Source organism: Armigeres subalbatus, chromosome 1 (assembly GCF_024139115.2).
Source record: "Armigeres subalbatus isolate Guangzhou_Male chromosome 1, GZ_Asu_2, whole genome shotgun sequence".
Lineage (NCBI taxonomy): Eukaryota > Metazoa > Arthropoda > Insecta > Diptera > Culicidae > Armigeres > Armigeres subalbatus.
In genome coordinates, this window is record NC_085139.1 from 224130037 (window position 1) to 224151571 (window position 21535).

Sequence of the window (21535 nt, forward strand, 5' to 3'; positions counted from 1 at the left end):
GTGAACTACCGGTCTAATAAGCGTTTTGTAGATGTCGTGTCCTTAGGAGACAGCTGCATCCGAATCAGCCGTCTCCAGCTGCTGCTCGATTTGCAGCAGCTCCGAAGCACAACTGCTTCCCGCGAAATACATCACAAAACTGAATGCTCACTTCGTTGAACTGTCACCTCTCGCATCTAGTGCTCATGACTATATGCCCTCTTATTTAGTCAATATATTTACTCATACCCCTCTCAATCCCTACAGTAGATAGTCAGTTTGGTACGGCGGCAAACTGTAGTCGATCGGAGCGTTTTCAGGAGTCCAAAGTACGTACAATTTCCTGGCATGATGCGTCCAAAAATTTATCTGCTGGTACCTTATTCGACAAGTTTTAATTCGTGCCCCGGGTAATTCGACACTAAGCCGAATTAAAAAGTGCTGGAGCACGTTCTCAGCTGCCATATTTCGCTCTAACCGAACCAACAATTTTTCATCAGGCGCGCAACACACTACAACACAATCAGTAGAACCAAATCAAGAAAGCAAATAGAGTTGTAAAGCACGTATGAAACGAATAAGTCAAGACAAAATTTTCAAAACGACTTATCTGCTTTTGTAAACAAAGATTCCAACGATGATTTGACGAATCTGATAGCTCTCCCACGCAAACCAACACCATCAATAGGTAGGTGAAGGTTTCCTCTACCTGTTGGTGGTGTTGGTTTGCGTGGGAGAGTTATCAGATTCGTCAAATCGTCGTTTGAATCTTTGTTTACAAAAGCAGATAAGTCGTTTTGCAAATTTTGTCTTGAAGTGTAGGGTAGCCAGTTTGTCGAATTAAAACGTTATCCCGTTCGCTCGACGCCAATCACTGTCGAATGAGCGGGGTTTTACGGTACACGAATACAACCACCTCGATTTTGTCACCACCGACACCAGCTCATGGTGAGTGGCTTACATTGTCCTTTCTTGATCATCTTCCTATCATGTACTTCGTCTTCGACGTGTTGAAGACTAGTCCAATCCGTTTAGTTTCCCTTTTCAGCCTGATGTAGGCTTCCTCCATCTTCTCAACGTTACGTGCCATAATAGCATTGTCGTCGGCGAAACCAAATAGCTGAACGGATTTCGTGAAAATCGTACCACTCGTGTCAATCCCTTACTTCCTCCAAAGCGATGTTGAATAGCAGGCATGAAAGACCTTCACCTTGCCGTAACCCCCTGTGCGTTTCGAAGGGATTCAAGCATGCCCCTGAAACTCGAACTACGCACATCATCCAATCCATCGTCGCCTTGATCAACCGTATCAGTTTATCAGTGTTCGTGTTCGTGCATTTGCTCCCATAGCTGGTCGCGAACGATTGTATCATATGCGGCTTTTAAGAAGATGAATAGATGATGTGTGGGCATGTTGTATACGCGGCATTTCTGCAATACCTGACGTACGGCGAACAGCTGGTTCATGGTAGAGCGTTCTCCCATAAATCCCGCCTGGTACTGCTCCATGAACTCTCTTGGTCGACAGCATACAATTTGAGAGAGTACCTTGTAGGCGGCGTTCAGCAATGTGATCCACCTTTTTGTAGATGGGACACACAACACCTTCCATCCACTTCTGCGACAGAACCTCATCTTCCCAAACCTTGGTAATTCACCAGTGCAGCGCTCTAGCCAGTGCCTCACTACTGTGTTTAAACGGGGGAGGGTCGAAACCCGTGTTTAAACGGGGGAGGGCCGAAACCCATTCGGCCAAAAGCTATTTGGCCGAATGCCACTAGGCCGAAAGTTGTTTGGCCGAATATACCATTTGGCCGAACAGACCATTAGGCCGAAAATTATTTGGCCGAAAGGGTCGTTTGGCCGAAAGGGTCATTTGGCCGAAAGGGTCGTTTGGCCGAAATGGTCATTTGACCGAAAGGGTCGTTTGGCCGAAAGGGTCCCAAACCTTGGCAATTCACTAGTGCAGCGCTCTAGCCAGTGCCTCACCACTGTGTTTAAACGGAGTCGTTTGGCCAAAACCGATTTGGCCGAAAGTTGTTTGGCCGAATATACTATTTGACCGAACAGACCATTAGGCCGAAAGGGTCGTTTGGCTGAAAGGCTCATTTGGCCGAAAGGGTCGTTTGGCCGGAAGGGTCATTTAGCTGGAAGGGTCATTTGACCGAAAGGGTAATTTGGCCGAAAAGGGTCATTTGGCCCAAAAGGGTCGTTTGGCCCAAAAGGTCGTTTGGCCGAAAGGGTCATTTGGCCGAAAGGGTCGTTTGGCCGAAATAGTCATTTAGCTGAAAGAGCCATTAGGCCTAAAGGGTCATTTGGCCCAAAGGGTCGTTTGGCCCAAAAGGTCGTTTAGCCGAAAGGGTCGTTTGACCGTAATGCCCAACAAACATTCACTATTAATTGCATATTATTCAGCAACTCGGTCGTACGAAAACCATTTTTTGTTAAATATCTTGGCTGTGCATATACACAGCACATGTTTCGAAATGGACAAGTTGATATGAAATTTGCGAAAAAGAATCCACGTGTCTTGGAGGGACTCGAACCCTCAACCTCCTACTCTCTAGATAGGCGTGATAACCCCTACACAACAAGACCACTTAAAGGTCACGTTTGCGGAAAAGCCATCAGAATCCGAGTACCAACTTCCACCGCGGTTAGCTCTTTTTTTTTGCAAATTGAATATCTTTTGGATGCTTGATTTGTCCAATCTCCACATGTGCTTTACTGTTGTATATCCACAGTCAAGCGAGTGCACATTGTTTATTAAACGAGAAGATTGCACTCCAACAACTGGCTGGGCGGATTTGTATAGAGTGCGAATCAATCGCACTCTGCTGTGTGAAAAACTTGCTTGGCTAAAGAAGTGAGGAGGAGTGATGGAAATTATAACCTTGCTATGGTTGCTTTTTGACCAACCCCAACTATTCAGCAAATTGTCGATGCTTAACGAATCCCAACGGCTTCGTCAGGACATCAGCTGGCATCTGATCCGGTGGGCAGTACTGCAGCACCACCTCACCGTTGTCGCAAAGATCTGTAACAAAATGGTGCTTGGTTTCGATATGCTTTGAGCGCTTGCTGGACCTCTCCGAACGGGCGAAGCTCAGGCATCCCTGATTATCTTCGTTTACCACTGTTGCTTCCACTTTTTCTTCACCAAATACTTTCAACAGTTGCCTAAGCCACACTACTTCCTGGCACGCTTCGGCCAGGGCGACGTACTCCGCTTCCATCGTCGAAAGAGTCACACAACTTTGCCGACGACTGACCCAGCCGGTTGTCGACTTCCGTGTGCTCGCATCTCCTGCCCAATCAGAATCCGAAATTGCCACCAACTCTTCTGTTTTCTTGACTCCAAGCCTCAACTTCCATTCTTTGGTACCACACGCTTTGCAGCTGTCCAGTCCGCTTCCATGGGGGCACTAAACTTCCGTCCAAGGATTCCCACACTGGTAGCTATATCCGGCCGCGCACACACCGCTACATAGAGAAGAGCACCAACCACGCTTCGATACTTCGTACCATCTTCGAACGGTTTGCTCTCAACCTCGTTCCTCAGATAGCCCTGATCCATGGGCGTTTTTGCCTCCTTCGCTTCGCTTAGGCCTACTCGTGCAACCAGCTTATCGATGTAGTTGGCCAGACTGACACAGAACGTGTCATCCTCCATCTGTACTTCCAGACCTAGGAAATGCTTCACATCGTCAAGATCGACAATCTCAAAATGCCGACTCAGCTGCTTCTGAACGCGGATAATCTCCGCCTCGCTCTCTGATCCGATGAGGAAATCATCGACATAAACGATCAGGTATACTATGAGGCCATCCCTGGTTGCCACGAATAAGCACGGATCCGCCGAACTTGCTTGGAATCCCATTTCCATTAGAACACCGGTTAGCTTCCGGTTCCAACATCGATCGAGCGGACTGTTTCAGTCCGTAAATACTTCTACAAAGCCGGCAAACGATCTCCTCCTTGCCGCAAACTTTGTAGCCAGGTGGTTGGCGCTTTTCCTCTATGTCTCCGTAGAGATACTGTAAGACTATAAACTTGCTTAGGACACCTATTGTCCTGCGAATCAGGGTCGTTTCAATATAGATGGCTCCAGAAAGAATAAGAATTGGAATACGGAAGAACTTCCCTTAAAAAAAGTGGCCAAAGTGGACCAAACACGAGTAAGATGGGAGAACAAGCAGGGCTCAGCATAAAAATTAAGTAAACGTGAGCTATTTACATTTCATTCATTTGGTCACAGGGGAAACACTTCGTCGTAATCGACTCCGTAGCATTGCGTGAACCCCTGGGCAACGATCCGCCTTGTAACGGACCACTTCGTTAGATTCGTTCCTTTTGATTTTGTTTACCCAACGGCTGCCTACCACTTTCTTGCCCTTCGGAAGCGGCACTAACTCCCACGTCCCGTTTTGCTTGTGTGACTGAATTTCGCTGTCCATCGCCGCCTTCCACGAATCTCGCTCTTCACTGGATACTGCTTGACGAAATGTCGTTGGTTCCTCCTGCTGCTGCCTGACGACGCCTACCACATAATCCGACAATCGGCTGGGTAGCATTCCACGGGTGCGACGCCCTAATCTCCGTGCACCGTTCACAACTTCTTCGTCATCTCCCTCCTGCTTCACAGCGAGGGGATCTTCGTCCGACTCAGCATCTTCTACATCAAAATAATCCTCTTTTTCGCTTTCTTCACACACTGTTTCTTTGCCGCAGAGGGCTGTTCCTTCTTCTGAATTTTCTTCTTCTCCTGTTTGCTGCTTCGATTGCACTACCGGAAGAAGCCACTCCTTGTCACTAATCGACGAACTTCCGACGGCAGCTGGATTCAACTCCACCCCGTGAGACGACCCGTTGTCTAGCTCCAAAGACCTTGCGAAGCGGCTGATCGTGACCTTGTCCGTAGACGTATCAACGAATCGGTAACCTTTATGAGCGTCAGAGTACCCGATGAACCGCAGCTTCATCGCCTTGCTTTCAAACTTCCCGCGCTTAACGGCAGGAATATGTACATAGGCCGGACAATCGTATACTTTTAAATGGCAAAGTACTGGTTGCCGCCCGTACCACTTTTCGTATGGAGACTTATCCACCGATCGCGACGGAAGACGGTTCTGCAAATAAGCGGCCGTTGACACGGCCTCGCCCCAGTACCGTTTGTGGAGAACGGCATCCAGCAGCATCGTCGTCGCCATTTCCTGTAGCGACTGATTCGTACGCTCAGCTACACCGCTTTGCTGTGGTGTGTATGCTGTCGTATATACTGTGCCTTGATTCCCTCCTTGTCAAAGAAGTCGCCCAACTCCTCATTCACGTACTCGCCTCCGCCATCCGAGCGAATTATACGCGGCCTTCTGTTGAAAAGGTTCTCCACATATCGAACGTACTCCTTTACTTTCTCCGGCGCTTCTGACTTTTTCTCCAGATGATAAACGACGGTGAAGCGGCTGTAGTCGTCGATCATCGTCATGAGGAACCGCTTACCACCAGGTGTCGTCGTCCGCATTGGCCCGCACAGATCCGTGTGGACCAGATCTAGCACTTGCGTCGACTTCCTCTCGGCTGATTTGGGAATTGGACTCCTCGCCAACTTTCCCTCCACGCACGGCTCGCTGCATTCACGGATGCCACAGTCGGTAACGATCATACCGGTGCCGAACTTCTCCTCGCGAATTCTTCTAATCACATCCGGAGGCCTATGTCCTAATCGTCGGTGCCATTGATGCTGACAATTAGTAGTGTGTGTCTTACCTTGAGCTTTCTTTGATGATTCCGCTAGCTTCAGCCGGTAAAGGCAGCCAGAGCGCTCTCCTACTACCGTCAATGAGCCGGTAGCACTGAAAACGGCCGTGAAACCATTTACGGTCAGCTTGTCCACCGAAATGAGCCCACTCGTCAACGAAGGAATGTACAAAACGTCAACAAGCGTCACATCGACCGCATTACCATTACCGTTAACACCGAGCACTGTCCCTTCACCATGGCCGGCTGTCTTCGCTATTTTCCCGTCAGCCATCGAGAAAACCGTCAGCGTCGAGAAAAAACTTTCATCACACGTCATGTGACAACTAGCCCCACTGTCTATGAACCACGACCCGCGTGGAGCACTTCTAGGCATAAAGCACACACCACTGCTGTTTTCTTCGCCTACTTGGCACTTTGTTTCTTTTCAGACATTTTCCGTTCTTCGTCACTTTTCTTCTGCCGCGCTAGCAAACGGCAATCTCGCTGCATGTGACCCGGCTTTCCACAATGGAAACTTCCCCCCCCCATCGTTGAACTCTTCATCGCATTTACTGAACCGCCATTCTTCTCATGTCTTCGCTCATATTCGTCGAGCAGCTTCGACTTCACTAGCTACATTGTTAGGTCCGTGTTCAGCCGACCCTCTAATCCGCCATAAGAGTCCGGCAAACTCCGGAGAATCATGGCGATTCGCAGCGGCTCTTCCAAATATTGTCCGGCTGCCGACAACCGGTCGTACAGCTCTTCAAGCTCTAAGAGGTGCTTCTCCACATCACCACCCTCACTCAAGTTCAACGAACACAATTTCTTTAGCAAAGAAACGCGAGAAGTCAGCGTCCGTACCTCTTTTCGTGGTACGCACGCAACTGATACCAAAAATCTTTCGCGGTTTTAGCATTTCTTACCAGGCTAAACTGGGCCAAATTACATTTAGGGGTAGGAATCCATATTATAAAACTAGCGGAACTTATAGTGAGGGTCAAACATTGTAATTTCCATCACCTAAATTATACTCCGAGAAAAACACCAAAACTTCAATTTGATGTGGGTATTATTTAATATTTACATTTATGTTCGTATTTTGCTGTTGATTACATTTAATAATTAGTTTATAGCTATGAATAAGTAGTTATATATCGGATTGGATCCATCTACACTAAACCGTTTCATATTTAAAGTAAGCCTTCGGATCCATCTCCAGGTGGGTGCAATTCTTCTGCGGAATGGCAAACATGTAGCTCAGATCGATGTCGTATCGGGGCAACTTCTCCCGTAGGAAATTGATAACATTCGGCGTCAGTGTGGGCGTCCGTGATAACATCAGCGCCGATAGGTACTTTTGCGATTTGGTCTTCTCGGCGCAGTGCATTATCAGGCCCCACGATCGGTAGTCGGTATCGATGACGTACGTGTTGTAGATTTCCTCGTCTGAAATCATAACGGATACTCAATTTCACTGTGATTCATTTACTAATATGATGTTTGGTAAAAATGATAACTTACAAGTCCATTCGGCGTGGATCCAGTGAGCCGGTTGAGCAAAGTTCGGAATAACCCAGGTGATGTTGCCCTGCTGGAAGTTCCGCAGGGGATCGTCCGAGAAGAAGTAGGTGAAGTTCATTGTGATCAACCCGTCCGAGGTGACGAACGAGCTGTGCATGCAGGAGTATTCCGGAAGGGTTTCCGAAGAGGCGAAGTATTGGATGACGTACCAGAAGCCCATCATGGACGGGAGATCGAAGTTACGCATGGCACGAACCTGCAAAAATGGTGGATGTTGTAATGTTTTAACACGACATGATCGGGGTTCTGCCAAAACGCACCAAGCTGACTGACTTGTGATATTTTGTTCGTAAAAGGAACGTACTTTACTTAATCAATTAAACAGTGGAATGTTATTATACTAAAGACATTTTTGATATAAAGAGTAACAAAACAATTCAATTAACGAACAAGAGTTATGCAGTATTCTCAATGTACATAATTTAACCTGCTACACGCTATCATGAAAATGCGGAACATCCGCTCACTCACCTTCGGACATCGCTCGTTCCTATTTCGACGCCGGCCCAGCTGGGAGTCACATTGGCCGACGATCAAAATTAGCATAATTAGCGTCCATCGAATCCAGGCGATCCGATGATTTCGGCCCACGGCTTGCCGCTGCCGGTGACATCTTCCATCATCGCGATTGTCCCATCCGGTCATTATGGTGAAATAGTTGCACTTATAGATAGGAATGTCTCGTTCGGGGCTCCGACGCTAATGATCGCATTTTGCCAAAACGAAACAGCCGCATGGCGACGACGCGCGGTAGCACGTCCCGAGATGATAATAAAACCCAAAAGGAAAAGAATGAAAGGAAGACAGATAAAATTAAGTCCATGATAGCGAACCCGGCCGGCATGCTGGAAAGGGGCATTTCTCCGATCGTTATAATTATTTATAATGTGTCAAAACTTTCACCAGCGAAAGGTTTTTTTTTTCTAGAAGTCGTTTTGCAGAACAATGCGATGGAGATCGTTGACTTCACCTCCTGGTGACCTAGAGAAAAGGATCAAGTAATAAAGTAGGCTATGAAACGAAAAAAAATCCAAGGTGGAATCGATTGCTATTTGCCAATGGAAATGGGATTGAGCTGTTGCCAATGTCAAATCGATTGTCTTCACTTTGGCGTGTTAGGGCAAACGCGCCTGTGCACATCGTGAAGTGCGAAGAATCCATAATGAATTACGACATGTAGGGCTTGCCTAAGATGTGGTAGAGTTTGACAGTGGGCTTTGTTAAATGTCTTCCTTGTAGTTGCAATCATCGGAGTTACACGAATTTATAACAATGATATTCTTCAATACTTAATACTTAACAGTTGATGCGGTAGCTAATAGTAGTACCGCCAGAAGCAGAGAGAGATGTTAATAGTTGCCAACGACAATGTGGGAGAATATCCATGAAATAGTAACAACAGCACAAGCACTGTTAAACGATGAGGTTCAGATTAAATAAGAAGTAAAATTTTCAGGAAATATGAAATCTATTTTATTCCTTCAGGTACGCGAAGTACCAACGGCACGGCAAATGCTGAGTAAAGCGTACCTCAGGTACCCTAGCAGCACAATTCACGTTAATTTGGTTGAAATAACTCATATATGACCAAATTTAGTCGTATATGAGTATAATAGACTGATTTACAACATGTGTGTTGCTCGGGTACTTCACGTATCTGAAGGAATGAAATAGACCCCATCGCGGGGTTCTTAGTCTCTTACCCACCAACTCCTATCCCTACTTCCTCGTGGCGCTGGCCGAGATACGAGCAACCTTAGGGAAGATCGGATAATCAACATCGGTGGGAACTATGGTCGTACTGACAGGGAAGGGGGGAAGGATTAATCCTCTCCGGAGGTGAAAATCTTACTGAGCGTCTGTTCTCCATGTTAGGGGCGGCTGATCATCGTCCGAGTGCCAGTGAAACTGTGCACCATGGTCCACCGGAGGAATGGTCCTCCGGAAATTTTGGGGGGTTTGGCGTCAGGCTCTGCAAGACACCCCTTAAAAAAACATACGCAATGAACAATCAACAAGAGAGTACGGACCGTCACCATCGGCGAAGACCACTGCGACGAAAAGGGATGTTTAGAGGTGGGAGCTGGGAACAGCTTTCATGGTGATGGGCAATATGCAAGGCGCGTGATTGGGTGGTGGCCGATCAATGAAAGAATGTGCAGGTTGAGGATCAAAGGCCGGTTCTTCAACTTCAGTGTAATCAACGTCCATAGCCCAAACTCCGGAAGCACTGATAATGATAAGGACGCATTCTACGCGCAGCTGGAACGTGAGTACGACAGCTGCCCAAGCCACGACGTCAATCATCATAGGTGATTTGAACGCTGAGGTTGGCCGGCTGACGAACGAAAACGGCCTATGACTAATTGATTTCACGCCTCCAAGAATATGGCCATTCGCAGCAGCTACTTCAAGCACAGCCTCCCGTATCCGTACACCTGGAGATCACCACTGCAGACAGAATCACAAATCCATCACGTTCTGATTGATGGACGGCACTTCTCCTACATTATCGACGTCAGGACATATCGTGGCGCTAACATCGACTCTGACCACTAGCTGGTGATGGTTAAACTGCGCCCAAAACTATCCGTCATCAACAATGTTCGGAACCGAAGACCGCCGTGGTACGACCTAGAGCGACTGAAGCAACCTGATGTCGACACTGCATACGCGCAGCATCTCGAGGCAGCGTTGCCGGAAGAGGGTGAGCTCGATGGGGCCCCTCTTGAGAACTGCTGGAATACAGTCAAAGCAGCCATTAACGACGCGAGAACAACGTCGGGTATATGGGACGAAGTCTACGGAACGATTGGTTCGACGAAGAGTGCAGACAGATTCTGGAGGAGAAGGACGCAGCGCGGGCGGTCGCGCTGCAGCAAGGTACCCGGCAGAACGTGGAACGTTATAGACGGAAGCGGAGACAGCAGACCCGCCTTTTTCTGGAGAAGAAACGCCGCCTGGAAGAAGCGGAGTGCGAGGAGATCGAACAGCTGTGCCGTTATCAAGAAACATGCAAGTTCTATCAGAAGCTCAACGCATCCCACAAAGGCTTCGTGCTGCGAGCCGAAATATGCAGGGATAGATTGAGAGCATCTTGACGGATGAACGTGTGGTGATCGAAAGGTGGAAGCAGCACTACGTGGAATATTTGAATAGCGCTGAGAGTACATGCAGTGAAAGTCAAGGCAGCGGAGGAGATGACTACGTCAGTTCAGTGGACGATGGAAGCCAATCAGCCCCCACCTTGAGGGATGTTAAGGATGCCATCCAACAGCTAAAGACCTATAAAGCAGCTGGTAAGGATGGTATCGGAGCTGAGCTCATCAAGATGGGCCTGGAAAAGCTAGCAACCTGCCTGCACAAACTGATAGTCGGAATCTGGGAAACTTATCAGCTACCGGAGGAGTGGAAGGAAGGGATTATATGCCCCATCTACAAGAAAGGCGACAAGCTTTCGAGCGATCACCATCCTTAATGCCGCCTACAAAGTGATATCCCAGATCATCTTCCATCGTCTGTCACCATTAGTGAATGAGTTCGTGGGAAGTTATCAAGCCGGCTTCGTTGACGGCCGCTCAACAACGGACCAGATTTTTACTGTACGGCAAATCCTTCAAAAATGCCGTTAATACCAGGTCCCAACGCACCATCTGTTAATTCATTTCAAGGCGGCATACGACAGTATAGACCGAGTAGAGCTATGGAACAATATGGACAAGAACAGCTTCCCTGGGAAGCTTACCAGATTGGTCAAAGCAACTGTGAATGTGAATGGTGTGCAAAACTATGTGAAGATTTTGGGCGAACACTCCAGTTCGTTTGAATCGCGCCGGGGACTAAGACAAAGTGATGTCACGTGGAGATCCGGAGTACGATTTTCAACAGATCCAGTCAATTTATTTGTTTCGCGGATGACATGGACACTGTCGGCCGAACATTTGCAAAGGTGGCAGAACTGTACACTCGCCTGAAACGTGAAGCAGCAAAAGTTGGACTGGTAGTTAATGCATCGAAGACAAAGTACATGCTTGTGGCGGGAACCGAGCGAGACAGGGCCCGCCTGGGAAGCAGTGTTACGATAGACGGGGATACCTTCGAGGTGGTCGAGAAATTCGTTTACCTCGGATCCTTGCTAACGGCTGATAAGAATGTTAATCGTGAAATACGAAGGCGCATCATTTGTGGAAGTCGGGCCTACTACGGACTACCAGAAACTACGGTAAAAAAAAATCATTACCGCACCAAATGTGTCATGTACAAGACGCTGACAAGACCGGTAGTCCTCTACGGACATGCTCGAGGAGGACATGCAAGCACTCGGAGTATTCGAGAGACGGGTGCTTAGAACCATCTATGGCGGTGTGCTAGAAGACGGTGTGTGGCGGCGAAGAATGAACCACGAGCTCCCCCAGCTCTACGGCGAACCCAGTATCCAGAAGGTTAGTTAACCCTCTAAGACCCGGGACGAACGGATTTTTTTCAAATGGCTCGCATTCAGCACCTGATCGTCGGAATTCCTCGCGGTTTCGTTTGTGCTCAATGGGAATAGCTATATTCTTGCTCTGATATATTTTCAAATAGAAATTTTTGTTCAGGTCCGAGTTATTGCTAAAAATAAGTGTGCGCGGGGGTGTTTTTCCTATAATTCAAACATCTCTTCAATATTCTGGACGTGTTCATGCCCAAAATTTATCAAATCACCCATCAAACCAACCCAAAAAGATATTTGTAAAGATTTTTAGTCGATTCCGATGTTTTCACCATTTGAGTAGGGCAGGATTGACTGAATTCAGGGCCGCATTCAGGGGTTACAATGATAGAGTATGGGCTAAAAATTCAATTACAATGAAATTTGCATGAGGTAATAAACATGCGGCTGCACAAATTTTACAAATCAGGAGTTTTAAATATTTAATTTTCAATTGAAATAGACCTCCTGAAAATCTTATCAGGGCCGGACTTAGGGATAAAATGGGGGTGACCAGGGGCCATATCACCAATTGCAACGAAACTGGGCATGCGACTGCTCAAACTTCATGAAAACACATCAGGAGCTCAAAGAAATCTGCTTCAAATGGAAATTGATCTTCTGAAATTCCAACCAGGGCCGGATTTAGGAGTGAAAATGGGGAGCGCAGGTGCCATATCACCAATTGCAATGAAACAGGGCATGCGACTGGTCAAACTTCATGAAAATACATCAGGAGCCCAAAGAATTCTGCTCGAACTTCAAATTGTCTTTCCGAAATTACGACCAGGGCCGGATTCAGGGGTCCAAATGGGAAGAGCAAGGGTCATATCACCAATAGCAATAAAACTGGGCAGTGGGCATGCGACTGCTCAAACTTCGTGAAAACACATCAGAATCTCAAAGAACTCTGTTTGCATTTGAAATTGACCTTCTGAAATTTCAACCAGGGCTGGATTCAGGGGTGAAAATATGGAGAGCGGGCCATATCACCAATAGCAATGGAACTGGACATGCGACTGCTCAAACATCATGAAATCAGGAGCTGGAAGTATTCTGTTTGAACTTGAAACTGCTCTTATACAAGGAAATCCTATAGAAGTTCCTCAAGGAATTCGTTTTTTTGTCTTTGTTTAAGAGACTTGCAGCCCGAGGCTGGCTTGTCTCCGTCCAGGAATTCATCCGGAAGTTCATCCAGGAAATCTTACGGAAGTTCCTACAGGAATTCCTCCATGAATTCCTGCGGAAGTTCCTCCACGAATTCCTCCGGAAGTTCCTTCATGAATTCCTCGGGAAGTTCCGCCATGAATTCTTCCAGAAGTTCCTCCAGGAATTCATCCGGATGTTGCTGCTAGAATTTCTCTCGAAGCTCCTCCAGGAATTTCTCCGGAAGTTCCTTCAGGAATTCCTTAAGAAATTCCTCAAGGAATTCCTCCGGAAGTTCCTCCAGGAATTCCTCCTAAAGTTCCTTCAGGAATTCCTCCGGAAGTTCCTCCAGGAATTCCTCCGGAAGTTCCTCCAGGAATTTAAAGGGTTAAAGCCGGAAGGTTAGGATGGGCGGGGCATGTTGCAAGAATGCCGGACATGGAGCACAGCGAGCGAGGTGGGCAGACCAGGTGCAAAACAACTTGTCGAGCGTGGGGCGCATTCGAGGATGGAGAGATGCAGCCTCGTAGGAATTCCAGAAAGAACCTATATATTAGTTCGTGGAGGATCTCAAAAGGAACTTATGTAGGAAATCCAGGAATTATTAGAAGAATTCCGGAAGAAAAATTTGCAGGAATTCCCGGAGAATCATCCGCAAGCAGTGGCGTAGCCAGAAAATTGGTCTGATACGGTTTCTGAACAATTTTTTTATTTAAAAGGATTCGAAAAAAAATTCTTCTAAAAATTTCGTCTCTGAGGGGGGTTTGATGTCCAAAACCACCCCCGTGGCTACGCCACTGTCCGGAAGTATTCCCGGAGGATCTTTTGAAAGGATTCCAAAAGGCATTTTAGTAAAACTCCTGGGTGAATTCCAGGAGAATTTTCTTGAGGAACTTCTTCTGGCATTCCTCCTACAGTCCATCCAGAAATGTCTTCTGGTGCTTGTCCACAAATTCTGCTCGAAGTCCCGAAACATATTCTTCCCGAAGTTTATCCAGGGATTCATCTTAAGGATCCTCCTAGAATTCCAAAGAAACAGATCTAGGACTTCATCCTAGAGTTAGACCAGGAATTCCTCTAAAAGTTTCTATAAGAATTCCTCATAGGACTGCTCCAGAGATTTCTCAAGAACTTCCTTCAGAATTCCTCCTAGAGTTATTTCAGGAAACTCTCTTGGAGTTCCTCTACAGTTGCTTCTGGAATTTCTTCAGGAATTTCTCCAAAGGTTTCTCCTAACGTCTCTTCGGCAATTCTTCTTAGATTACTTCCAAAAATTTGACCTGGAGTTCATCCATGAATTCTGTTTTGAGCTCCCTCAGGAATTCTATTTGGAGTTTCCCCAAAAATGCATATTTGCGCCACTTCAGAAGCTACTTCTGGAGATCTCATCCAAGAATTTCCTAATAGACGCTTGGAGGAATCCATGAAAAAAATCCCGATCTCCAGGAGGAATTCTAGGAGGAATTACAGGAGTAATTTCTGGAAGAGCTCTAAGAAGAATTTTTGAAAAAAAAACTGGTTCCTGGATGAATTCAGGATGAATTCCTTGAAGAATTCAGGATGAATTCCTTGAAGAATTCAGGATTAGTTCCTTGAGGAATTCAGGGCGAACTCTTTGAAAAATTCAGGATGAATTTCTTGTAGAATTCAGAATGAATTTTTTGTAGAATTCAGGATGAATTTCTGGAGGAATTCAGTATTAATTGCTGGAGGAATGCAGGATAGTTTCCTGGGGGAATTCATCATGAATTTCTAGGGGAATTCAGAATGAATTTATGGGAGAATTCCGAATGAATTTCTGGGGGAAACTCAGAATGAACTCCTGAGGGAGTTCAGAATGCATTCCTGGGGAAATTCAGATTGAATTCCTGGAGGAATTCAGAATGAATTCCTGGAGGATTTCAGAATGAATTCCTGGGTGAATTAAGAATGATTTTCTGGTGAATTCAGAATGATTTTCTGGTGAATTCAGAATGAACTCCTAGGGGAGTTCTGAATAAATTCCTGGGGAAATTCATAATGCATTGCTGGGGAAATTCAGAATGAATTCCTGGGGGATTTCAGAATGAATTCCGGGGGAATTAGGAATGAATTCCGAGGGGAATTCAGAATGAATTCCTGGGGGAATTCGGAATGAATTCCCGGGGGAATTCAGAATGAATTCCTGGGGAAATCAGAATGAATTCCTGGGGGAATACAGAATGAATTTCTTGGTAAATTCAGGATGAATCTAAGAAATTCTTCTTGGAGCTCCTCCAGGATGCCTTCCTGGAGTTTCTTCAAAAATTCTTCTTGTAGCTCCTCCAGAAATTACTCTTGTAGATCCTGCTGTAGTTCTTCCGAATATTTGTCCTTTGATTTTTCAGGAGCTTTTCCAGGATTTCCTTGTGAAGTTCTTTCAGGATTTTTTCTTGGATTTCCTTCAGGAATTCTTCTTCTAGAAATTCTTGGAATAACTCATGCCGCTGATCACGTCGATACAACCTTTAAGAGTGACAAATGTGAGAAAAATATCATTCGGCAGCGATATTTTAAATTTGGAAAATTCCTGGACCAATTTCAGGAGGAAATCAAAAAGGATATGCTTGTGGAACTTCAGGATGGATTCCTAGAAGAGCTTCAGGAGACATTCCTAAAGGGTCTCGAGGAGAAATTTCTGATGGAACCAAAGAAGGAATCACTGGAAGAGTTCCAGGATGATTTACTGAAGGAACTCTCAAAAATATCTGGGAATTCTAGGAGGAATTTCTGGTGGAATTCGAGAAGGAATTCTTGGATGAATTTCATGACACATTTGTGGAAACACTTCAGAGTGGAATTGTGCACGAACTGCAGGAGGAATTGCTATGGGCTCCTCAGGGGGAATTCCTTGGTTAATTTCGGGAGATATTCTTGGAGGAAGAAGAATTTCTGTAGAAACTCTCTAAGATCTCTTTGTGTAGCTTCTTCAGGAAATCCAGGAGGAATTCCTGGTTGAACTCCAGAAAGAATTCATATAAGAACTGCAGGAGTTATTTCTGCAGGAGTAATTCGGGTAGAATTCGGGTAGAATTCTTAAACGAGCTTCAATCTTACTTTCTGGTAGAACGCTAGAAGTTATTCAATGAAGATTCCTGAATTCCTAAATTCCTAAACTTGCTAAACTCATAAATTCATAAATTCATGAATCCCTAATTTCATAAATTGCTAAATTTCCAAATTTCTAAATTTATTAAATCGTGAGTTCCCTAGTTATTAGATTCCTGAAATCTTGAATCACGAAGTTCCTTAGTTCCTAAATTCGTTGCCGCCCACAATAAGGACGTTAGGCAAGAAGATTCACGGCTCGATTGTGTGCTATTCAATAGATGGTATCTATGCCCCCAATTAACATTATGTCGCTTCATATTTGTTTGTACCCTAGCAAACGGGTTTCAATCTGTTTATTTTCAAATAATAACTTTTGTTTATCGATTATCCCTCATAGTTTGAGTAGGACGGATAATAAGTAGAATAAAGCCGATAAATAAATCAATATAAATCCCTAAAAAAATCCTGAATCCTAAATTCCAAAATTTGATATATCGTCATTACTTGTCATTATTTACCAGTTCAGATTACAGTTTTCAGCCTGCCAAGCGTACTTGCACCGCGATCCAACTTCGTTTCCCCCATCCTATAATCTTATCAACTGCACAAATCAACCAATTTCTAATCCCGTTTTCTTGGTATAAGAAAATTATTTATTTTTCTTGCTCAATTTTCACAAACTGGATTTTTAGAAACACAGATAAAACTAACTATTGATGAAACATAATGTTAATTTTCATTTAGCATAAAATGTTTGATGGTTTCAATTCGAACAGCTTTCATACAAGCAGTGTGGTACGACTTGTATTTAAGCAACATATTGCGACTTAAGAGTGTTACAAAAAACGTGGAATGGAATATTCTGGCTGGTTCTCGGCGGTCAATGTATGGATTTAAAATCTGTAGTCGCTAACAAAATTCTGATATCCTACAGATTGTAAACGGAAGAATCATGACAATTGGACTAAAAACACCTGAGGTATATCGGGGCAAAGTTGCCGTTCCACGCTTTTTGCAGGGGTCGGTACTTGCAGTGTTAAGGCTCACCGTCTATCCCGTACTGCAGATCGTCATATCGTTCAGCGGGACTACGTTTAGTATCGCTAGAGACTCTAGCAGGAAATGACCTCTTGCGTTAGTGAACCGGAAGGCTCAGTCGACTGCCCACGCGTTGAAGTCACCTGCTACAACCAAAGGTTTAACATGTATTAGTCTCGCTACAAGTATATCTAATGCCCTACCTAGTATACTTCTTATGCTCAGTAGCAACTACTTATTTTTGTTATAACAATACCCAAACTCAGGTAGGGTAACCGGCGGTAATGTTGGCCCTGGATGTAACATTGGCTCTTCACGCAAATTAATCAATATTTCAGCGATAATACGTCGATTTGTAGGGAGATATTAACCACTGCTTCTATAGAAAAGTGTATCAAACACATATCTGCTTCATAACTCTAGATTTATACACTTCTTAAACTATTACAAGCATTTATCTTGCGTGAAAAATCACGTTGACTCGGTTTTTTAGCAGCCATGTTTCGTTGACTTATGCAGACTGGCTTTACTAGAGTTTTTCTTTTGCCCAATAAAATAGTTTTCTGAATGAACATACCTGCTTTCGCACATCAGATGAATGGATAACAACCACACTATGTCAGATATCATTTTTATTTCACAATTTCCATTAGTATAGCGACATAATTAACCAAAACTTTTTTGGACAATACTGGGGCACCCGTAGCCAAATGGTGGCATGTGCTTTCGATTTGTAGCACTACGTTAGTATAGGTGAAACTCTAAAATCAAAACATTCTCACCAATAACCCGTACTGGAGAAAATAACCGAAAGCTGCAGATAGAATATCCGATGCTTGCGATTAGGTTGCAAATAATTTTTGTTAAAACAGGTTAATCCACTCAGCGGTTAAGTTTCATTCGCAAATTACATAGCGCTAAATTCAACCCACACCAAGCCTCTAGTAATGCTTCATGTATGGTAGAATTCTAAAATTTATAAAGTCCTTAACGCTCAGACAAGTACCCTCCCACAACCTGAAACAGCATATAGATTGTAAATGGGCCCTCATGATGCTTTTCTCGAATCGCTTTCATTCGCAGAACATACCAAAAATAATTGCCTACCTTACGGCTTCCAAACACGATTCAAGCAAAAGCGTTTCAAGCATCAACCTTTCGTGGTTCGTTCGATACACCATTTTCTTCATAATTTCGCAAATAAATGATTCAATAAGTGTAAGAACATTTAGTTTTATCATCTTTCGCACGAATCCTACAAACATTTTCTCATTTAATAATGGAAAGATACAATGGATCGTATGTTTCATTAGATAAACTTTCAACGTCATTTCATGTGAATAATTTCAAGTCAAATTACTTGACAAATACCTTCATCATAATTTAGATTTATTATTGCTTGCAAAAAGTATTTTGATCTGTAAAATGATACCGAAAAAGTATTCTTTCAACTCGGGAAGTTGAAACACGTGAGAGTTTTGAGAGGATTCACAACAGCTGATCGATATAGAGAGGAGTGGAATCAAACGCACGTACCAATCATAAAACAGGCAGGCAGAGTTAAAAACAAGCATCCAATAATTTTATTTATGAATAATTGTGTAATAATATCAGGCAGTTGGCACAGTTATAACTGTTTATGCACAGTACAAAGCAAGGAATTGCCTAGAATAAGTTTTACAATTGGCTTTCTTTAGTAGTGCGTTATGCATCATCCCCACCTAAAGCGTTGTTTACGTTTTGGAAAAAAGTTTCTTGGAGAGTATCGCAAGAGCGAGAGCAACACAACTGTCATGGTTTCAACTAGCAGTAAATCTCAAAATTATGCGGCAGCCAAAAATTAACGTATGCAATTTGTTTGAAGGTACAACATGAGGGCTAGAACATGTAGCCTTTTTGCAAGTGCAGTTTTTAATACAGTTTTCATTTTTTTTAAACTTCTACACTTACAAATATGGTAAATATTTGGGAAATAAATGATTCATTCAATAGTATTTTCGTTACCATGTCCTTGGTAAGCGTGCTATTGGGGGAATCTGAAACGCACTCTCACAGTCAGTGTGGTAGTATTTTACATGCAACCAATTAGAATTCACGCTCAATAAGATGATTTGATTTTCTCTATTTGTTTGCATGCTGCCTTTATTTAACGCAAGCAAAATGAACCTACTATAAACAGCAACCCATCTTTATCTCTCGTATGTTCGAAATCAACAATCACTCGTCCCAAGTGGGCTGAAAAATTATCCACCTGATAGGGACAAGGATGCCGACCTTTTGTCCATTTCTCTCGAGACTTTCGCTGGTTTAAATGAGATATTGCGGACATTCATCGTCGTCTTTTGCTATTTGGCGTCAAAACCAAATGTAAGCAAGCTGGCTGGTGGAATAATTCTGGTTGGAAATGCAATATATGAAGATTTATAACGATAAATGTGCTCAACCGTAGCATAATGGGCCAAGGTTTGAGCCGTTACCCCTAGTACAATGGCATTTGTTTATTGTTCCAAAGAAGTGAACGATTCAGCGAAAAGAAATCATCTGTGGTATATATCTCGGGTACTTATTCAAAAGGACGTATGTGATTTTGTAAACAAAGATTCAAACGTCGATATGTCCAATCTGATAGCACTCCCACGCAAACCATCACCACAGACAGGTAGGGGAAGCCTTCGGCTACCTGTTGGTGGTGTTGGTTTGCGTGGGAGTGCTATCAGATTGGACAAATCGACGTTTGAATCTTTGTTTACAAAATCACATACGTCCTTTTGATTAAGTACCCGAGATATCATATTGGGCCAAAACGGTGGGTTGGCATCAAGGAAGGAGCGTCCAATATAGTTCTGGGCCATATAAGGGTTGCGTAGTGAAGCCTGGACACTGTTGTCCTTCTGATATCAGCTAGGACCTGAGGGCGGAACTTCGGAAGCGACTCCATTCGGCTAGGAGCTGTAGCTCATCAAGTATCAAGTAAGTATGGATCATGTCTGAATATTGTTTCCCATGTGGTTAAGCTGATACGAGTAACGATCGATGATTCGAAGTGATTCGAAAACAAATAATCGGATTGCAGTAGAAATGCCAACCCCATTTGTGAGATTTGTGACGTGAAGCAGTGATGCGCTTTCAAATTTGTTGTTTATCAAGCCAGAGGGAGGACATACGTGAGCATTTGCGTTTTTTTAATTGAAAAAAAGAGAATTTACCTCAGTTAGGATACCATTTTAGTCACCGTAAGTATAAAATACTAAGCATGATGCAGTGTGCTGCAGTTTTTCAATGATGTTTTCTCGCTTATAAGGACTTGATTATTAACTTTATGGTCGGTATGATTTTCAGCACTGGCCGGTGGGTTAAGCCTTTCCAACATAGAAATCTTTATCACAAGTGAATGGCAAATAATTGCTAAGACGAAAAGAGTTATTCACTTTTTAATGACTCTTTGCTATTTTACCACTGTCATCGTCGTCGTCGTCGCCATCGTTGTAGGTCCACATTTCCTCCCAACAACGAAGGCCAAGTCATCTCTGCTGGAGTCACACGTCTGCTGGACGCGCTACGGCGACGCGACACAGCGGTCAAAAGCGATAGTCCGAGCGAACTTTTCGGCCTCTTGTGGAGCGGGTTAATCTGGTTTGGAGCCGTTATCAAATTTGCACTAAATTTGGAGAGATTTGGCAGTTTGCCTGAGGGAGCAAAAAAAAACGCGAGCGGTCACTTGGCGAAAATTCGTGCGGGGCAAGTAATTTCCGGATTTTTGAGTCAAGCCGAGGCCACGGCATCGACATCTGGCGAAGTCGGTCGGTGTGTCGTGGAAGGGAAGAATATGACATTCCATCCCGCAGTCAGTCGGTCCGGTCGCAGCCAGCCGGGGCGAGTGAGATCGTGCAAGTCTTTCTCTTGAACGATCTCGTTTTTCAAATTTGCTCCATTGGCCATTATCGATGATTGAGGCATTGTATGTTTTTTATTGGCTTGGGATATTCAGCAGATCATACCAAAGCATAGAAACGATCAGAGGGCGGAATAAATACACTGACCGGATCGACCGATCGGCAGCAGCGCGGCGAGTGAAAGGGAAGATACTTTTACTACCGGGGCCGGAGATTTCGACGACCGTGCTCTGATCAGCAACGGACTGATAGTGTCACTTTCGATTTGTTGGCACTCACTTCACTGGATAAATAGGCTTATATCACTTTTGAAGGGCTTTTTAAGGCGTAATTGACAATAAAAATCGCACTGGACGCGGGCAGAGATCGAAACTTGTGAAGTAGGTGATAAATATGCTCGAACTATGAGACTGGTAGGGCGAAATAAGTTTTGTTTGAGTAAAGATAGAACGAAGGACGTGGGCGAGAACGTAATGAGCGATAAGGATTGGCATTCGTCACCCTAAGACAAGTGTGAGTCGCAAAGGCCTGAAATAACGAAACCGTTTTGAGTGAATATGCACTGGCTTAGGATATTTTTGTGAGGAAATTTGTTGAAGCAAAGCATGCAATGGCA

At 44.4% G+C, this 21535-nt stretch overlaps 2 protein-coding genes across 4 annotated transcripts; both read right to left on the reverse strand.

Moving 5' to 3' along the window:
• Positions 1–3343: 3343 nt before the first annotated feature.
• Positions 3344–3859, reverse strand: LOC134207033 (uncharacterized). Its single transcript, XM_062682770.1, has one exon. The coding sequence runs from the start codon at positions 3857–3859 to the stop codon at positions 3344–3346; it is 516 nt and encodes a 171-aa protein (XP_062538754.1).
• Positions 3860–6772: 2913 nt separating this feature from the next.
• On the reverse strand, positions 6773–21347 carry LOC134211442 (lopap). 3 transcript variants are annotated; one of them, XM_062688309.1, is made up of 4 exons: positions 21199–21347; positions 7774–8001; positions 7243–7498; positions 6773–7167 (listed from the first exon to the last, which is right to left on the reverse strand). In XM_062688309.1, the coding sequence occupies exons 2-4, from the start codon at positions 7945–7947 to the stop codon at positions 6896–6898; spliced, it is 702 nt and encodes a 233-aa protein (XP_062544293.1). In that variant the 5' UTR covers positions 7948–8001; positions 21199–21347; the 3' UTR covers positions 6773–6895. The 3 variants fall into 3 exon arrangements, with proteins under 3 accessions (XP_062544293.1, XP_062544302.1, XP_062544283.1); XM_062688318.1 differs by having other exon boundaries at positions 21122–21346; XM_062688299.1 differs by having other exon boundaries at positions 21025–21346.
• Between the last annotated feature and the right edge of the window lie 188 nt (positions 21348–21535).